The sequence below is a fragment of the Pongo abelii genome, chromosome 5, assembly GCF_028885655.2.
Source record: "Pongo abelii isolate AG06213 chromosome 5, NHGRI_mPonAbe1-v2.0_pri, whole genome shotgun sequence".
NCBI classification, from domain to species: Eukaryota; Metazoa; Chordata; class Mammalia; order Primates; family Hominidae; genus Pongo; species Pongo abelii.
The window spans coordinates 28112033-28130326 of record NC_071990.2 but is presented as its reverse complement, the minus strand read 5'-3'; the positions used below and the strand labels follow the sequence as shown (position 1 = coordinate 28130326).

Below are 18294 nucleotides of genomic sequence, written 5' to 3'. Positions count from 1 at the left end.
TTCTGTTCTATAGAATGTCCCACATGCTGGATTTGACTGATTTTTTAAAGTGTCATTTAATTCCTTAACTCTCAAACTCACCTGCATGTTGGAATCACCTAGGAAAGTGGTGGCTCACACCTGTAATCCCAGCACTTTGGGAGGCTGAGGTGGGTGGATCACTTGAGGCCAGGAGTTCGAGACCAGCATGGTGACGCATGTCTGTAATCCCAGCTACTCGGGTGACTGAGGCACTAGAATCACTTGAACCCAGCAAGTGGAGGTTGCAGTGAGCCAAGATTGTGCCACTGCACTCCAGCTCTGGGTGACACAGCAAGACTCTGTCGCAAAACAAACAAAAACAACCAAAAAATGTTATTCATGCCTGAGTCCCATCCTGTGACATTCTGATTTAATTGATCTTGGTTGCAGCCTAGGTGTCAGGATGTTTTAAAAGCTCCCCAGTAATTCTGTGTGACACAGAGTGTGAAAACTGCTAACTTATTTCTGTAAATATTAGGATCTAGAAAAGTACTTAGATTCAAGTTCACTTATAAGGATACTTCATGGGCAGTGCCCTCTACCTTCTGTGGTAGCTCATCAAGAGAAAGATATTTTGTAGTATTTTTCATTTGCAACAGTCTTTGGGACTTCTCATTTTCTTATGTTATTTCCTAATCCTTGGAATGTAGAGGCACAGGCAGAGAAAGAAGAACTCAGGAAAGTACTGACATGATATTTTTTCCCCTAATAAACTACTGAACTTGCATTTTGTAGTTTCTCCATTCCACTGGGCAGAAAGGGGCTTACTGAAGTGTCCAGTCAAATAACTTACAGTCAATTATGGCTTAAAATCGAGTCCCATCTAGCTCAAAGAATTCTCAGGGCTTTCTTCTATTATAGGATAGGCCTAGTTTATCACATGCCAGGCACTGTTCTAAGCACTTTACACAAGAGTGCTCGCAACATTATCTAATCCCTAGTAATGCCAACAACATCCCTATCTACTATTACTTTCCCTGTTTACAGATTGGAAAAGTCGGGCACAGGGAGGGTAAGCCAGGATTACACAGGTAACCTGGCTACCTGCATATCTAGCCACTGTGCTTGACTGTGATTGGGGGCTGGGAAGAAACAGGAAGGAAGAAAGTAGAAGAGAACGGGGTCCCTGAAGCCAGAGACTAGAGAGTTTCTGGAGGTGGAGAGCAGCATAAGCCTGATTGCCAGAGAAGCAGCCATGGAATGTGCAAAGTGGTGACTGGGGGAGTGGGACAGTGTGTTGAGGATTAGTGGGAGGTGAGGGCTACAGTCAGGGTGGGGAGGAGTAGTTTGGCCTTAAGGAGGAGGAAAAAAAGTGACAGATTAAGGGGGTGAGTGGGGAAGGACCAAGGGCAGCCACTGCTCACTCCAGGCAAGTGCCTGGTGATGTGTTCTGCTGCCTTGATGTTTCTGAGAGAGACTAAAGGTCCCCCTGCCAGGGTTCTTAGGGCTATGGGGAACCCCTGCTTTCCAGCTCAATTTTAGTGTCAATTTTATGCCAACTGCTTAAGCAAGCTTTACATAGGAAAGAAATCTGAGCCACAGCGGCATCCTTACAGGATTTAAAGGCTCAGTCCTATTTCTTATGATCCAAGGTCTGTCATCCTTTCCTTCTCTTTCCCTCAACTGCCTTCCCTTGCGTGGAGGTAAGGACAGGGTAGCTAATGGGTTAATTCGGAGACAACCACCGAGAGAAGCTTCCTAGAGAGCCCAGGAAGTGGCCTTAGTTCCTATCGAGGTTTCCTGTGCCCCAGCCTCAACTTCCCTCCTATGTCTGGAGAGTGATCACGTTCACTCCCAAAGACATCCTTTGGTGATACTTACTGTGGGATTCAGAGTGGGGTGCAGAGGACGACCCTGCAAAGGCACGGACTATAAGAGAGATCTGTGCAGCTGCGCCTCAAGGGGTGTCCTGGGCCCCTGGGCATGAGAGGAGGGGGACCACTTGCAGTTTTACTGGAAAATTTACCACCTTTCCAGAATCCTCCGAAGATATACAGGTCGCAACTAGAGTGAGACCCGAGTTCTGCCTTGGGTCAGAATGGCTAGAGAACCGAGAAAAAACGCAGCCCTGGACGCCCAGTCTGCAGAAGACCAGACGGGGCTCCTGACCGTGAAGGTGGAGAAGGAGGAAGCCTCCGCCTTGGCGGCGGAGGTGAGCGCACCCTGCAGCCCTGCTCGCGGCCCCGAACGCTCCCGCCAGCGCTTCCGAGGCTTCCGCTACCCGGAGGCTGCGGGTCCCCGCGAGGCGCTGAGCCGGCTCCGAGAGCTCTGCGGACAATGGCTGCAGCCTGAGATGCACAGCAAGGAGCAGATCCTGGAGCTGCTGGTGCTGGAGCAGTTCCTGACCATCCTGCCGGGGAATCTGCAGAGCTGGGTGCGGGAGCAGCATCCAGAGAGCGGGGAGGAGGTGGTGGTGCTATTGGAGTATTTGGAGAGGCAGCTGGATGAGCCGGCGCCGCAGGTAGAAAGAACAGGTTTAGTATCTGAGCGCTGTGGTCTGTTTCCTCCTGAAATCCCAGATCGGAGTGAGGGGCATTCCTTTAAGATCCAGGAGTTCTTCATCTCTTTTTGTACTGTGAGCCTCCTTGGCAGTAAGGTGAAGTCCCTGGACTCCTTCTCAGAATTATATTTTTAAATATATAAAGAAATTATCAAGGATTACAAAAGAACACAACTATATTGACATACAGTTAGCAAATAATTAAATTTGTATTAAAGTCATATATATGGATTTTTATTACTGCACTAAATAATAAGACCTAGGGACAGGGCTTATAATTGGCAATTTCAAAATGGTGATAAGCATCTATTTGCCTGGTTGTAATGTGGTGTGAAAACATGTGCAGGTTTTGTTGGTGACAAAGTCCTGGGTACTGCTTATGCTACCTTGACTTGTTGCTTCCATTCATAATTGAAGGAAATGTTAACTCTCTCTTAAAGATCAGTAAAAATAAGATTAGTTTTTGTCCTGTCTGAGTTCATGCACCACTTGAGAGAAAGTCCATGGACCACTGGTTATGAACCTCTGGTAGAAAGTGGGCCGATTTTTACCTCCATGTTCTTCCCTATTTTATGAGGGACTGTTTCCTCTTTGCATCGTCCTGTGTCCCTGTGCACACACCTTCAGAGGACCTGTGTGGCCAAATCTTCTAACTGGTGAGCTGGATACCAAGGTTCTTGACTTAGGTCTATTGCACGCAAGCCCTGTAGCAGTGGGAAGTCATTGCAAATCTCTTAGCTTCATTCTTCATAAAATATGTGGGAAATTCTGAGCTGCACGTGAGACAGTAACTTGAAAACTGTAATTTAACTATAAATGTCTGGAAGGAAACCTGCTTTTAATGAGGACATAACTATGTGCCAGGCCCTGTGTTAGGTGATTTCACATACTGTGATCTTATTTACTGGTCTCCAAAACCTCATAAAGTAGAAATTATTATCCTCATTTTTCAGATTAGAAAATATATTAGTATTCTTTGAGAATTTAGCACCAGTGTCCAAAGGGTTTTCGTAAACACACAGATGTATATAATGAGGGAGCCTAGAGTAATGGTAAGAACACGGGATCTGGAGTCATTCTGTCTGAGCTCCCATCCTAGCATTGCCACTTATTAGCTGGGTAACATGGGCAAGCTGCTTAAACGCTGTCCACCCTTGGCTGGGTGTGGTCGCTCATGCCTGTAATCCCAGCACTTTGGGAGGCTGAGGCAGGCAGATCACCTGAGGTTGGGAGTTCGAGACCAGCCTGACCAACATGGAGAAACCCGGTCTCTACTAAAAATACAAAAAATTAGCCAGGTGTGGTGGCACATGCCTGTAATCCCAGCTACTAGGGAGGCTGAGGCAGAAGAATTGCTTGAACCCCAGAGGTGGAAGTTGTGGTGAGGTGAGATCATGCCATTGCATTCCAGCCTGGGCAACAACAGTGAAATTCCGTCTCAAAAAAAAAAACAAAAAAACAAAAACAACAACAACAAAAATGCTGTCCACTCAGGAGAGAGGTTCAGGGCCACATCTCCATTTTCAGCAACTTATCATAAAAATCCAAAATAATAGCTCATAGGGTTGTTATCTATATTAATTGTGTTAATATCATAAGGCCTGTAGAAACAGTGCCTAGAAAATAGAAATCACTTGCACATGGAAAACATAGAAATGTTGGGTAGATAACTAAAAATCGTGACTTCTAGGTTCCCGTTGGTGACCAGGGGCAAGAACTGCTCTGTTGCAAGATGGCACTATTGACACAAACTCAAGGGTCTCAAAGTAGCCAGTGCCAGCCAGTGAAGGCTCTGTTCAAGCATGAATCTCTGGGATCCCAGCCCTTACAAGACAGAGGTGAGTATTCTCTTCTGGGTTGTATTCTATAGACTTCATCCAATTTCATTTAAGGATCACCTAAAAGATCCATTTACAGTTACTTTATATACTCATCACAGAGAGACTATTTTAAGACTGAGACTAAAAGAGAAATTTCACACAATGGTGAAAAACTTTCCTAACTAAACTAGGACATAGTAAATCTGATTTTATTAAAATTGATGTCTAGAAAGAATCAGTTTTTTAAACAACATGGTGATCTCCATTCATTAAAGATATATTTAGGGAGCCCTCATCTATGGTAGCCAGTGTTGTAGGCACTGGGGAGAGAGCCACCAATAAGACAGAATTCTTGCTTGGATGGAGCTTACATTCTAGCAGGGAGGATAGCAAATAAATTAATAATATAATTTTAGATATTGGTAAGTGCTATGAAGAAAATAAGGCAGAATTTGTAAAGCCAGCCAGAACATTCCAGAGATAGTAGGACTACTGCAAATAGAAGAGTGTAAATCTAAACCCTGTAAAGTCTGTAACTAGAAGAGTGAAAATCACTTAATAGGAAGCAGCTGTGTGTTCCATGCTGTTCCTCATCTGCTGTGAACAACTGGCCCGATTCCTAAGACATACAACACTTGGACATGCCATCCAACATGCAATCTTTATTTCTCAGCAGAGTTTCTGGCCTAAACCAACTTATTTTCTGCCCCTTGCAAATTGACTTATTGTAGGGAAACCTAAGGTTTCTTCTACTTCTGAGTCTGAGCAAGTTCTATTTAAGCAGTCTTCCAGTCTTCCATTGCCTCCTTTCTGGACCCAGCCTTATTTGACTCCTCCTAGTTTTTCTTTTTCTTTTTTTTTCTTTTTTTTTTTTTGAGATGGGGGTCTCACTCTGTTACCCAGGCTGGAGTGCAGTGGTGAGACCTTGGCTCACTGCAACCTGTCTCCCAGGCTCAAGCAATCCTCCCACCTCAGCCTCCTGAGTAGCTGGGACCACAGGCCCATGCCACTACACCTGCTAATTTTTTGTAATTTTGGTTCAGACGGGTTTCTCCAGGTTGCCCAGGATGGCCTCGAATTCCGGAACTCAGGCAACCCACCTGTCTTAGCCTCCCAAAGTGCTGCGATTACAGGGATGAGCCACTGTGCCTGGCCTCCTCCTAGTTTTTCATACCTGAAGTGGAAAGCATCCTAATATCTACTAAAGACATTTTAACCAAAATGAAACAAAAACAAAAAACCCTCTTTACTCCCCATCTCCTAGCAAAATTCAAAACCCAAAGGTCTTCAAATGGAAAGCTTTGTTATGTTGCTTTCATTTCACCACTCCTACCAAGGATTCTGCACGTGGTTTTTGTATATCTGCAGAGCGCACCAGACTTCTTTCGGCCCTAGGGCTGGAGCTGGTGGGAATCAGGCATTTTTGAAAGGAACACATTCTGTATAAACTTATTGGCAAGAACTTACTGCCCCAGTTTTTGAACTTGGATTTTGCAAGGTGGGGAGGCTGAATACTAGGGTAGTTCTCATCCAGAGCTTCTTTCTTTCTTAGTTCTCCAGGTTCCTGGGCTTGCCCAGGGAGGGTGCTGCAGAGAAGATGCAATGGTAGCTTCCAGGCTCACTCCAGGGTCCCAGGTGAGCTGGAGCTCCTCTCCCTCCCCAGCACCCCATACCTTTCACTACTGTTAGGCTCCGCATTAAGTTCCTCCCTCCCCGGTCCTACCCCACCCCTATCCTACATCTACATGAATTTGAGTTTTCTCATCTATCCCAAAGTTGCATATAATTGTCCACCTTCATTTTGGTGCCCACCTAAGAGGACTTTCCAGTTTCACAACAACCTTGGAGTTTTCTTTGTACTTCTCAGATCTTTCCTCCTACATTTCTTCGGTCAGCCTCTTCCTCAATGTGATTTTTTTCCTTCAACAAGGGCAGTTCCACAAAAGCAAACTGAAGGTTTTGTTGGGATGGTCATTCTGTTTTGCTTTTTAAGATATAATAAGCTGTGCTGTTGGTGAGGGATATAAAGGCCTGGCCCTTGCCCTCAAAGAACTTATACTTGAAAGGTCAGATAAGGCATAGTATCTTGAAGTTATTTATATTACAATATGAACAATCTTTTCTCAACCTAGATTTCAGTTTACTACTCAGCCTTTCCTGTCCTGCTTGAAGATCTCAGTGTTTGAGGCTGTGTAGTATCCTTTTTTTCCCCTAATTTTTCTCACTTCAGTCCTAGATTTCATTGTATTTTTGAAGCTATTAATGTAAATGAACCCCCACTGTCACTTTGCCAAAGCATACTGCAAATCTTTTGAAAATTTTGGACATAGTTCCATTCCTTTTGCTGCATTGACCCTTGTCTTCCAAACCATTTTACTTTCTGGACTGTTTAGATATTTATATGAAAGTACTTATCCTAAAATGCATGTAATATTTCTTTCATTTAGCAGGTTTTTTTGATTAAGATGTTATTAGAGATAAAGCTAAATTGGTGTAGGTGTGCCACACTTGATCTTTTTTAAAGAGCCTCTTTAAAGGGGATGTTCATTCTTTGCTTTGGGGGTAATTTTGGGCAAGAGAAGCTAGTTAGGACTATCTATTGTTTTAGGGGTTGCTGAAAATGGAAGATGTGGCCCTGACACTCACTCCTGGGTGGACACAGCTGGATTCATCTCAGGTGAACCTCTACAGAGATGAAAAGCAGGAGAACCATAGCAGCCTGGTCTCCCTTGGTAAGACTGAGACACTAATTTGTCTTAAGATTTCTTGGCATTCTTTGCGTATTAGAACCTATTGGGCTGTTAGAAGCTGTTGAGCCCCCATTATGTTTGGATTCAGAATCACCATTCCTGAAAGCCTGTTACTGACTACTACCTCCTTACTCCTTTTGACCTTGCTTTCTCCTCTGCCATGCCAGTGTTCTAGTTAGGATAAGTGGGGTGAAATTGACACAACTCCTTGTACAGGTCTGGCTCATAGGAGATGCTCAGTAAATGTTGATGTCTTCTTGTTGCTATCCCTGACTGAAGAGGAAAGCTGGGGGGCCTCTTCAGGAAATGGGCCACGGATTCAGAATGTGAGAGCCAGAAGCAACCTTAGACATCAACTACAGACCCTGACCTTAGGGGTGAGGGTGCAGAGGCGTAGATTACCTCACTTGTTTGAAATCTCATAGCTTATTTGTGGCACAGTAGGGGCTCTCAGAACTCCTAGCGCCAATGCCAGTTCTGTTTGAGAACTTTGCCTCTGCCTGGGGCACAGTTAGAGATGACGGCCCATGTCATTGATTCATCACCAATTTCTAGTCTTTGCTTTTGCCATTTCTTGCAGATGCTTCAGAAATCCTTCCACTTGCCCTGTTACTATCACCCTCTGCTCAGCTCTTTCAAAATCTAATCCTAGGTGCATGGCCATGCCTTACTATTCTTAGAGCTTAGAACCACCACATATGTCCCCTGCATAGTCCTGGGTCCTCACCATTTTCCCTCCACTCCCAGTTTGTACCCTTCCAATGGCCCCATTCTCATTCTCAGGTCTCCTTCCTCCCCAGCACCCCTGTTCTCCCCTTTTATTCCCGTTCTTATTCTAGCACTTAAATCCTCATCCTGGGCATATATAGACTTCTGTAATTCTTGCCTCCCTGGTACTCATCACAGAGCTTTCCTCCCACGGGAGGGCATAACCCACAGTTGCCGGCCATTTATTGTTTCAGGTGGTGAAATACAGACTAAGAGCAGGGACTTGCCTCCAGTCAAGAAGCTTCCAGAAAAGGAGCATGGGAAGATATCATGCCACCTGAGGGAAGACATTGCCCAGATTCCTACATGTGCAGAAGCTGGTGAACAGGAGGGCAGGTTACAAAGAAAGCAGAAAAATGCCGTAGGGAGTAGGCGACATTATTGCCATGAATGTGGAAAGAGTTTTGCTCAAAGTTCAGGCCTGACTAAACACAGGAGAATCCACACTGGTGAGAAACCCTACGAATGTGAAGACTGTGGGAAGACCTTCATTGGAAGCTCTGCCCTCGTCATTCATCAGAGAGTCCACACTGGTGAGAAGCCATATGAGTGTGAAGAATGTGGTAAGGTCTTCAGTCACAGCTCAAACCTTATCAAACACCAGAGAACCCACACTGGGGAGAAGCCCTATGAGTGTGATGACTGTGGGAAGACCTTCAGCCAGAGCTGCAGCCTCCTTGAACATCACAAAATTCATACTGGGGAGAAGCCATACCAGTGCAATATGTGTGGCAAAGCTTTTAGGCGGAATTCACATCTCCTGAGACATCAGAGGATTCATGGTGATAAAAATGTTCAGAATCCTGAGCATGGGGAGTCCTGGGAAAGTCAGGGTAGGACGGAAAGCCAGTGGGAAAATACTGAGGCTCCTGTGTCTTATAAATGTAACGAGTGTGAGAGAAGTTTCACACGGAATAGAAGTCTTATTGAACATCAAAAAATCCACACTGGTGAGAAACCCTATCAGTGTGACACATGTGGAAAAGGTTTCACTCGAACTTCATACCTTGTTCAACATCAGAGAAGCCATGTAGGGAAAAAAATTCTTTCACAGTGACTCATGGTATTCATGCCAACATTGGTGCTCATTTGTCACTGAACTGAAGCCACCCTGGAGCCCTTAATGGTTACAGAAATTGTGGACAAGGGCTTTATTTACCACTATACATCATCGGGTATTGGACAATGTAGTCTGGCTGGGATGATGAGTTATCTTCTACATTCCAGAAAGTGAATGGGAGAAGAAGTCATTTGATAGGAGGCCATGGGAGAGTGGTCTGGAAGTTGTAGGACCTAAAATAGTTTGTTCTCACCCAGTGGATTTAAATGGCCTTCTGGACTTAATTGCCCTCAGCCAGCACTTTAGGACATCTGGTTGGATGGCTCTGGTCTGGGGGGCTGCTGCTCTGACCATTCATTTTGCCTCTAATGAATCTTTCACAAATTGGTCAGATCCATGAGGTCTTTTGCTCTTCTTTGTGCCTTGTATGATAGGTGCTAATAAACATTTACTAAATGTACCAGTAAGATGGCCTTTGTAGCTCCAAAAATTTGATGTTGTCTATATTTATGAGAAATTTCTAACTCATGCCATTTGGGTTTATGTATTATTCTCTGAGGTTCTAGATTCTGGGTCAATCTAGTGTATTTGTTGCCACGTACATACTGTTTTCAGAATTTGGGTGGGGGAATCCATATTTCTCTACCATGATAGTATAGATGAGAAGAATGCCTTAAACAGCTTCTTTATCATTAAGACATTGTGAGACTGCTCCATCCATAGAACTTCACTGTTTGGTCAATGTTAATTATGTTAGTTTACATTAATTTTGCTACTCTTTAGGGGGAATCTTTCACATTCAGGTAAATAAAAACCAACTTATTGAGTTAGATCAAAATGATTATTATGAATTTTGAACACATTCTGTAACACTTACCATCTTGTTTCTTACCTTTTAGTTATCTTGGGCCTAACCAAGTACTAAGACGTCATCTGTGTCCCTCTTCCCAGTTTATAGCTGACTGTGAATCAAGGCTTATGCCAGCTAAGCTTAAACTTTCTCCAGGTTCGAAGATTCATACCAAATATTTATAATTATTATTCATGGTTTCAAAACTGCCCTGTCAGTTGGGGACAGGAAGATCAGGTTAGAGGCAGCCTATGAGGATAGAAACTCACATCTGAGTGGTAGGAGAAAATGTATCTGTTCAGGCTGGGTGCCATGGCTTACACCTGTAATCCCAGCACTTTGGGAGGCTGAGGCGGGCAGATCACATGAAGTCAGAAGTTTGAGACCAGCCTGGCCAACATGGTGAAACCCCATCTCTACAAAAAAATACAAAAATTAGCCAGGCATGGTGACACACGCCTGTAATCCCTGCTACTTGGGAGGCCGAGGTAGGAGAATTGCTTGAACCTGGGAGGTGGAGGTTGCAGTGAGCCGAGATGGTGCCACTGTACTCCAGCCTGGGTTTCAGAGTGAGACTCTGTCTTGAAAAAAAAAAGAAAATGTGTCTGTTCACAAGCACATTGGGAATCCTAGGTATCTGATGAAAAAGACTGTACGATATCCAAAGTGTTGATATGTCAAGTCAAGGCTCAGTGCTGAGTTATTCACAAGAAATAAGATTTTTTTGATATCTTCTGCTTTCACCCAAATCACCCGCAATGCTTAAAGACTGATTTCTTCCGAAGTGCTCAAGTGCCTATTACCATCTTCCAGCATTGCCAGACTGTTATGAATCGATTCTGCTTCTGATGAAATCCCTGACCATGTTTTATTCAGTCACCAGCATGGTGTTCTTGTCTATCCTCAAATACCCTTTCTGGATTTCTGCTCTGAAATACCATAGGCAGACCAGACACTTACAAAACCACAGAGCTCTCCCTTTATTAATTCCCTACAATCTTTTATTGCCTTCATTATCTCCTTTTAAATTAATGCTAATTTAAAACTTCTTTAGCATTCCAAAGTTTTGTAGACTCTCCACTCAATCTTTTCTAGCCTTTTAAAATTTCTTTAAAATCAGCTTTATTTATTTCCACAAAGCTAGCCATTTCCTTTTCTCCTTTTTCACTTCTCCTAAATATTTGCTAAATAGCTCTGATTTTACACACTCAAACTCATTACAGACAACTCTATTCACTTTTCTGTGATATTTGTTTCTGATGTTACATTAAGAGATATATGTGAAAGCCTTTTACAAACCGGAAAGCATTGTACAAATATAACTTCCTGAGATTAACTAAGGACCACTGTGCCTCCTTTCACTCCTGTACCTCCAAGCCTAAAAGTCTTCTCTGTAGAGGAGGGAAATATTGTAGAAAAGTACTTTTCAGTGTCTGCTATGCTAGAAAAGGGAAGAAATAAAGCCTCTATTTGTGTGTGTGTGTGTGTGTGTGTGTGTGTGTGTGTGTGTATACACTTAGGCTTAGGCCTTTAGTACAATCAGGTCGGTAAGACTTGCACACAAATAAGGCAGTGTAATGATAAATGCCTTATGAGTGGTAAACTGAGGCTTGTAGAAATTCAGAGAAGGAAAAGGATACTTCCAGCTGTATATGGACAGGATGACATGTTAGAAAGCTGAATGGACTCACAACAACTTTGTCCAATTGAGTAAATAAAGCAAGTTTTAAGAGATAGGGACATTGTAGGGGCCTTCGGTGCCAGAGCAAAAAGTTTAAATTTTATTCAGTAAGCACTGGGGAGCCATGATATTTTATAATCTGAATATTATCTAGGAAACTTTATCTGGTGTATTATATAATATCAAATATGAAAATTATTTTGCTTACAGTCTTTTAGATACTCCACTTTTGTATAAAACAGAGGTATGTGTTTATAAATAGCTGAATTGTAAAATGAGTTTATCTGTAGCCTATTGAAAAGGATGGCCAAAAAAGTTATTTTCCAATGAAATTAGATCCAGTAAAATAAACTACTTAGTTAAGATATAAGCAGTATATAAAGCACAATAAAATGCCACTTTTCATATTTTCTTAAATTGTTTTTAGGAATTTTAGTGGTGACTAGTCTGCCATTCTATTTCATTTCTGTAACTGAAGCAGTGCAGAAATCTTCTATTTTCTTTTTTCTCCCTTTGCTTGAATAGTAACTGGTTATAGCACTTTTTCTACTTCGATAGAATGAATGGTTATAATGAAAAAAGCTTTTGATGAATGGCACTCTTGGATTTGTTCTTAATTTTGGCAAAGATGTATATAATTCTGCAAAAGACTTTCTCTGCCTCTTCCTTTAGTGAGAAAAAAAAAAAGTACGAGTGACAACTTACCTCATAGGATTCTGAGGATCTGCTTATACAAATAGGAAGTGCTATGTAAAAACTCTGAAAATGTTGCTAATTGGTAGAGAAATGGAGATTAACACTTTGTTAATGGAAACCTCCATATAAAGGAATTATAATTGTTTAATAATAAAGACTATATTTTAAAAGTGTCCTGTAACTATTTGACAGCATTGGTCTTATCTTCTAATAATTTCCCAAATCTATCTGGTACCATTTCCTCAATTATTCATGATAAGAACTTTAACCACTAAGTAAATTCAATTTATCTACTTTTCTCTAAACACCTGTTTTAGTCCATTCTTTGTTTTTCCTCATGATAGTCAAAATTGGGTCTGATAGATTCAAATGAGGAAGCTTTATTTTTCAGTCAGTTTTGTATAAGTAGTGTCTATTTTGTACATTTCAAAGGGAGTTGCTATGACAGAAATTTTTCGGGATGACTACTTTCCAGGACTACTTTCTTGTGAACTTTTTTGTTGTGTATCATGTTCCCTTATTATAGAAATATCCTTTCATTGTTGTATTTATTCAGATTTCTTACTTGGTTTCTGGCATTTGCGGTCCCCTTCTATTTACAATGTCAACCTATGACCCTGGAATTTGAATGCAGCAAGATTTCCTGGGCTCCTTTCCCAATTAATGGTTGAACATTAGGGTATATTCCTGCCTGCTTTGTGTATTTTGTTGAATTGGAATATTACCCAAAATCTTCTGCACACTTTTTCAAATTCCTGTTTTTACTGCCATTTCTAAGGTTGGTACTTCAAGGTTTTCAGGGATCTAGGAAAGTAATCTTAATGTAATGTATTTGCATACAAGTAATAAACCATATGATTATTCCTTTCCTCTGAGTGAATTCTTAAATAGATAATGGATTGCATAATTTCCAAACTGTCAGAAAATAACTATCATTTCAGGTATTGACTAAAGCATTAAAACCTTTAACAATTTTCTCCCTTTTTTCTCTCCCACCAGTTCTGCCCATAAGCATTGGGAGCTTGGGAAATGGAGTTTGTAGCCTTACAGACCCACTTATAGCACAGGGTATACAAGGCCTGCTGAGGGGCTGAGAGATATGAGGGATACAAGAGATATACGAGATATATGACTGGCTTTTCATTGTAACCTTAGCACCTAAAAGAGTTCCTCTTAGATCAGTGAATGTGGAAATTGGCTGACTCAACTTTTTCTTTTGTATTATTTAAGTAAATCAAGATTCCTTGACAGCCAAAGTTTTGCATATCTGCTTCCAGAAATACTAGGCTTTCCCTATTTCTAAACAAGTTATATATTCCTAACCATTCATTCAACAACTCCCAATTGCTTATGTCATGTCTATGCTCAGGCACTAAGGAAATAAAGATGAACAAGATGTTGTCTTTGCCCTGGAAAAGCTTGAGAGCTACTCTCTATTTTTACCTGCTAGGTTTTGATTTGTAGCTTACTTTTAAGGTAGATTCAGAAGCTGATCATTTCTCACCACCTCCACTGCTACCATCCTGATCTGAGCCACTCTTGCTCTCACATGATTATTACTATGGAAGCCTACAAATGAGTCCCCTTACAGTTTCTTCTCAATCTATCAGTCAGAGTAACCCTTTTTAAATTCCTGCATAATCTAAGTTGGATCACACACATCATTCTTCCACTGAAAACCCTACAATGGTTTCCATTTTCACCAAAATTAACAGCCCAAGCCCTTACAGAAGTAGGCAAGGCTCTTCACAGTCTGGCTTCACATTACCTCTCTGACCTCAACGGTTTTTTTGTGTTTTGTTTTTTGTTTCTGTTTTTGAGGCAGGGGTCTCACTCTGTTGCAATTTACCTATATAACAAACTTGTGCATGTACCCCTGAACCTAAAATAAAAGTCTAAAAAGAAATACTTAAAGTGTTGAAGAATACAACCGTCAATCTTCTGAGCAGACTGAGTTAATGAGGGCTCTCTAAGTTACTGCAGACACATGGAAACTACCATTCAGGGGTGACGGTTAAATGAAAACATGTTAACACAAAGCCTGAGAGAATCTGCAGTTGCTAAACAAACCACTGAAACATGTGCTTCAGTGAGAAGAAAAATGAATCTTCAAGAAAGCCCCAGTGAGTAAAACCAATTTGTTAAAATGTATACATGGAAATCTAGTTAATCATTGATGATAAAAATCCAGTAATAACAACAATGATAATAACAATGATCACTTTGGGGGAAAGAAAGCTTAAAAACAAGTAGAAATAAAATATTAATCAATAATGTTATGTAATATTGGAGGGGGTTGATAGGAGGCATTCCAAGTTTTGTGTAATATGGAGAAGGGTGAGGAAAGAGATTAGTTTCATAATCTCACAAGCCAGGTGGGCATATGGACATTTTATGCCCATGCGTAAATGTATAGTTTTCAAACATGTAAATAGGGGGAAAAGAAGAAAATATAACCAACACAAGACAGGAACTAACAAAAAATCAAAGAAAGATCATGAAAAATAGAATGACAAAATCAGGTGGTGGAAATAAATCAGTAATCATAACAAATATCTATGGATGAAATGGATTCATTGTTATAAGATTTGGACATAAAAATATTGTAAAAGGATATTAAAATCAATTTAAAAACATACTGCTTAGGAATGCATATATATGCAATAAAATTATATATAAAAAAGGAAAGCAAGAAATGATAAAATTGGGATTCAGGATGATGTTCCCTCAACTGGAAGAAGTCAGGTGGCTGAAATAAGGAGTACCAAATGATTAGATGTATATGTGGTTTTCAAGGTCTTTTGTTTTGAATGGCAGGTTAAAGAGTGCTAATTTAATTATTAAAAATAACTACTTAAATTAAGAAAGCAATAATCAAAAGCATGCCATTCGTGGGCTGACATCGTTTGGATCTGTGTCCCCACGAAATTTCATGTCAAATTGTAATCCTCTATATCGGAAGCAAGGCCTAGTGTGAGGTGATTGGATTACGAGGGTGGGTTTCTCATGAATGGTTTAGCACTATCCCCCTTGGTACTGTCCTTGCAATAGTGAGTTCTTGTGAGATTGGGCTGTTTAAAAGCGTGTGGCATCTTCCCCCTCTCTTGCATCTGCTCTGGCTATGTGACATGCCCACTCCCTTTTCACCTTTCACCACGATTGTAAGCTTCCTGAGGCCTCCCCAGAAGCCAAGCAGAGCCAGCATCATGCTTCCTGTACAGCATACAGAACCATAAGCCAATTAAACCTCTTTTCTTTATAAATTACCTAGTCTCAGGTATTTCTTTAGAGCAATGAGAGAATAGACTAATACATGGACCAATGATATTAGCGTGTTATGAATCACATAAAGGAATATAAATAATACAATTCTGTGCACTTGATATCCAAAGGAAATCATTTTTTAAAATGCAAAGGGATGAGAAAGAGATACTAAGCTAATAATCTCTAAAAGATTTTGGCCTAGTTACATTAATATCAGACCACACAAGCATTGTTAGCGATAAAAAACATCATGATTAAAGGAATAATTCCTCAAGAAGACATGCAATTCCTGACCTTTTATATACCTCAACTCATAACCTTAGAATATGCAAAGCAAAATTGACATAATACAAGGAGAAACTGACAAGTCTTTTCCCCACAGCAAAGTATTAACAAACCTCTCCCAATAATAGATCAGGCCAGGTGGGGTGGCTCACACCTGTAATCCCAGCACTTTGGGAGGCCAAGGCGGGTGGATCACTTGAGGCCAAGAGTTCAAGACCAACCTGGCCAACACGACGAAACCCCAATTCTACTAAAAATACAAAAATTAGCCGGGCATGGTGGCATAAGCCTGTAATCCCAGCTACTCAGGAGGCTGAGGTTGCACTGAACTGAGATCGTGCCACTGCATTCCAGGCTGGGTGACACTGCGAGATTCTGCCTAAAAAAAAAAAAAAAAAAAAAAAATTCAGAGGACAAAGAAAAACTTAGGCTATAGAAAAATTTTAATACAGTTATCAAACTTGAAAAACTGATTTTTTACAACAGAAAATCTGTTAATTCACCACATTAAGATCAAAGGAGGAAACACTATACCATCATTTTAACATAAGCAGAAACATTATTTGATAAAATTCAATACTCATTTGTGACAAAGACTTTTAGTAAATGAGGACTAAATGGGAATGTTCTTAATATTATGGAGGATAATTATCAGAAACTCACAACAAATATGTATGAATCATTAGATGAATCCATTCAAAATCAGGAATAAGATGACTATTAGTATGATTTCTACCTAACATTGTCCAGGAGAGATTGGCCACTGCATCAAGACAAGAAAGGGAAATAAAAAAGAGAATAAATAAAACCCTCCTTATTCACAACAATATTATTTTTAAAATTCAATGTTAGTTCTCAAACAGAGCTAAAGAAACAATCGAGGGAGATGTTTTGAGAGCAGAACAGAGGTAGTGAGTGGGGTGGGAAGAACAGGGAAGGAAAGAAGTTAGGATCAAAGAATATTTAGATGGATTAGTTGAGACTACTGCAGAACAAATGGAATTTACGTATGATTAAATGATTAGTTAGGGTATAGACATATATGAAAAATGGAGAATTTCATTCAATACAGAAACCTTTACTTTTTAATATGAATTTACTTTTAAAACCCATGTGAGTACAGTCTGCATTACACTTAAAAAAAAAAAATGAGGCAAAAGAAAAAGTCTCACAAAAACTCCAACTTAAAACTCTCTCACCAGTATGTCAGATAGTCCTTTTGCCTTAGCATATGATATGCAAATTTGGTAATATCTCTTTCTATTTGTTTGATGCAGCATTTTATAGATTGCATTGTCCTTTCACATAGTCATGTGCCACATAATGTTTCAGTCACCTAGTGACATTGTAGCTATCTTAACAGCTTAGTGCAATGCATTATTCATGTGTTTGTAGTGATGGTGTCAACAAATATTTTAAAAATATATTTGGTGTAGTCAAAGTGTACAATGTTTATAAAGTCTACAGTAGTGTAAGGTCTTCACATTCACTCTTCACTCACTCACTGACACCCTGAGCAACTTCCAGTCCTGCAAACTGCATTCATGGTGTCCTATACAGGTATACCGTTTTTTTATCTTTCACACTGCATTTTTACTAGATTTTTCTATGTTTAGATACACAAATACAGCATTGTGCTACAAATGTCTGCTGTATTCAACACAGTAGCATGCTGTACAGGTTTGCAGCCTAGGGGCAACAGACTATACCATCTACCCTAGGTGCGTAGTAGGGTATACCATCTATGTTGTGTAAGTATATTCTATGATGCTTGCACAGTGACAAAATCACACAACAGCACATTTCTCAGGATGTATCCCTGTCATTTATAGGACTGTAATTGCTATCTGCTGTTTTTCAAAAAAAATCCTGCAAATAGGAGGATAGGTGAAGAAACTGGGGCCTGAGAGGTTAAGTGTGGTGGTGGATGCCAGTGGTATCCTGCCCAGCCAGGTCCCCTTTTCCAAGTCAGTACACCCATTCTCCAGTTGCCAGGAAGGTCAGTGCACCCATTCCCTGATTATCATGAGCACTGGCTGCTAATGGCTCAGTCATCACCTTCTCTGAAGAACTGTCCTTGGACGAAGGGAGATAATCTATTCTCTCTGGGAAGTCCTCAATCCACAAGGCACTGATTGAGGTACAAAAGGCTGGCCCCTTGCCTCAAGAGTAAGTTTTGTTCCAAAGATCCTTCTTCCAAAGTAGACTAAACTAGACTGAAGCTCAGACCACATCTTGCTCAGTCCATTTCCTCTTCCATACCTTGCTTCCCTCTCTGCCTTGCAGCTTTTTTCCTGCAGCTTATTTTGCCTCAATAAATTCCCTAGACTTGAATCCATGCCTAGGCTCCGCTTCTAGGAAACCCAACCCAAGTGACTTATCCAAGGTCCAAACTCTAGAATTGATTAGGCATGGACTCCATCTCAGGGGTCCTGACTCCTGGTCCACTCCTGTTTTTTAACTATACCATGTGGTATTGAGATATAACAAAAAAAAAGAGAAGAGGCTACTTTAATATTTAAATTTTTGAATTTTAACTCACTCAAGATTAATGTCATCAGTAATAGGTAATTCCCACACCATTTGTTTGGTATAGGAA

General features: G+C 40.8%; 1 protein-coding gene across 4 annotated transcripts; it reads left to right on the top strand.

The window, feature by feature from the left end:
- The first annotated feature begins 1674 nt into the window (after positions 1-1674).
- ZKSCAN4 (zinc finger with KRAB and SCAN domains 4) lies at positions 1675-9379 on the top strand. 4 transcript variants are annotated; one of them, XM_009241550.4, is made up of 5 exons: positions 1675-2395; positions 4212-4359; positions 5894-5976; positions 6950-7073; positions 8054-9379. In XM_009241550.4, exons 1-5 carry the CDS (start codon positions 2060-2062, stop codon positions 8914-8916), a joined length of 1554 nt encoding a protein of 517 aa, XP_009239825.1. In that variant the 5' UTR covers positions 1675-2059; the 3' UTR covers positions 8917-9379. The 4 variants fall into 4 exon arrangements, with proteins under 4 accessions (XP_009239825.1, XP_009239824.1, XP_054414565.1 ...); XM_009241549.4 differs by having other exon boundaries at positions 1677-2482; XM_054558590.2 differs by having other exon boundaries at positions 1691-2173.
- The last annotated feature ends 8915 nt before the right edge of the window (positions 9380-18294 follow it).

What these genes read in the sequence shown, in the direction of transcription:
- ZKSCAN4 (XM_009241549.4), top strand. Translation starts at nt 2,060, where the DNA reads ATGGCTAGAGAACCGAGAAAAAACGCAGCCCTGGACGCCCAGTCTGCA. An exon ending in CCAGCCCTTACAAGACAGAG is followed by an intron (nt 4,360 to 5,893) that starts GTGAGTATTCTC and finishes TTTCTTTCTTAG; the next exon opens with TTCTCCAGGTTCCTGGGCTT. An exon ending in GGCTCACTCCAGGGTCCCAG is followed by an intron (nt 5,977 to 6,949) that starts GTGAGCTGGAGC and finishes CTATTGTTTTAG; the next exon opens with GGGTTGCTGAAAATGGAAGA.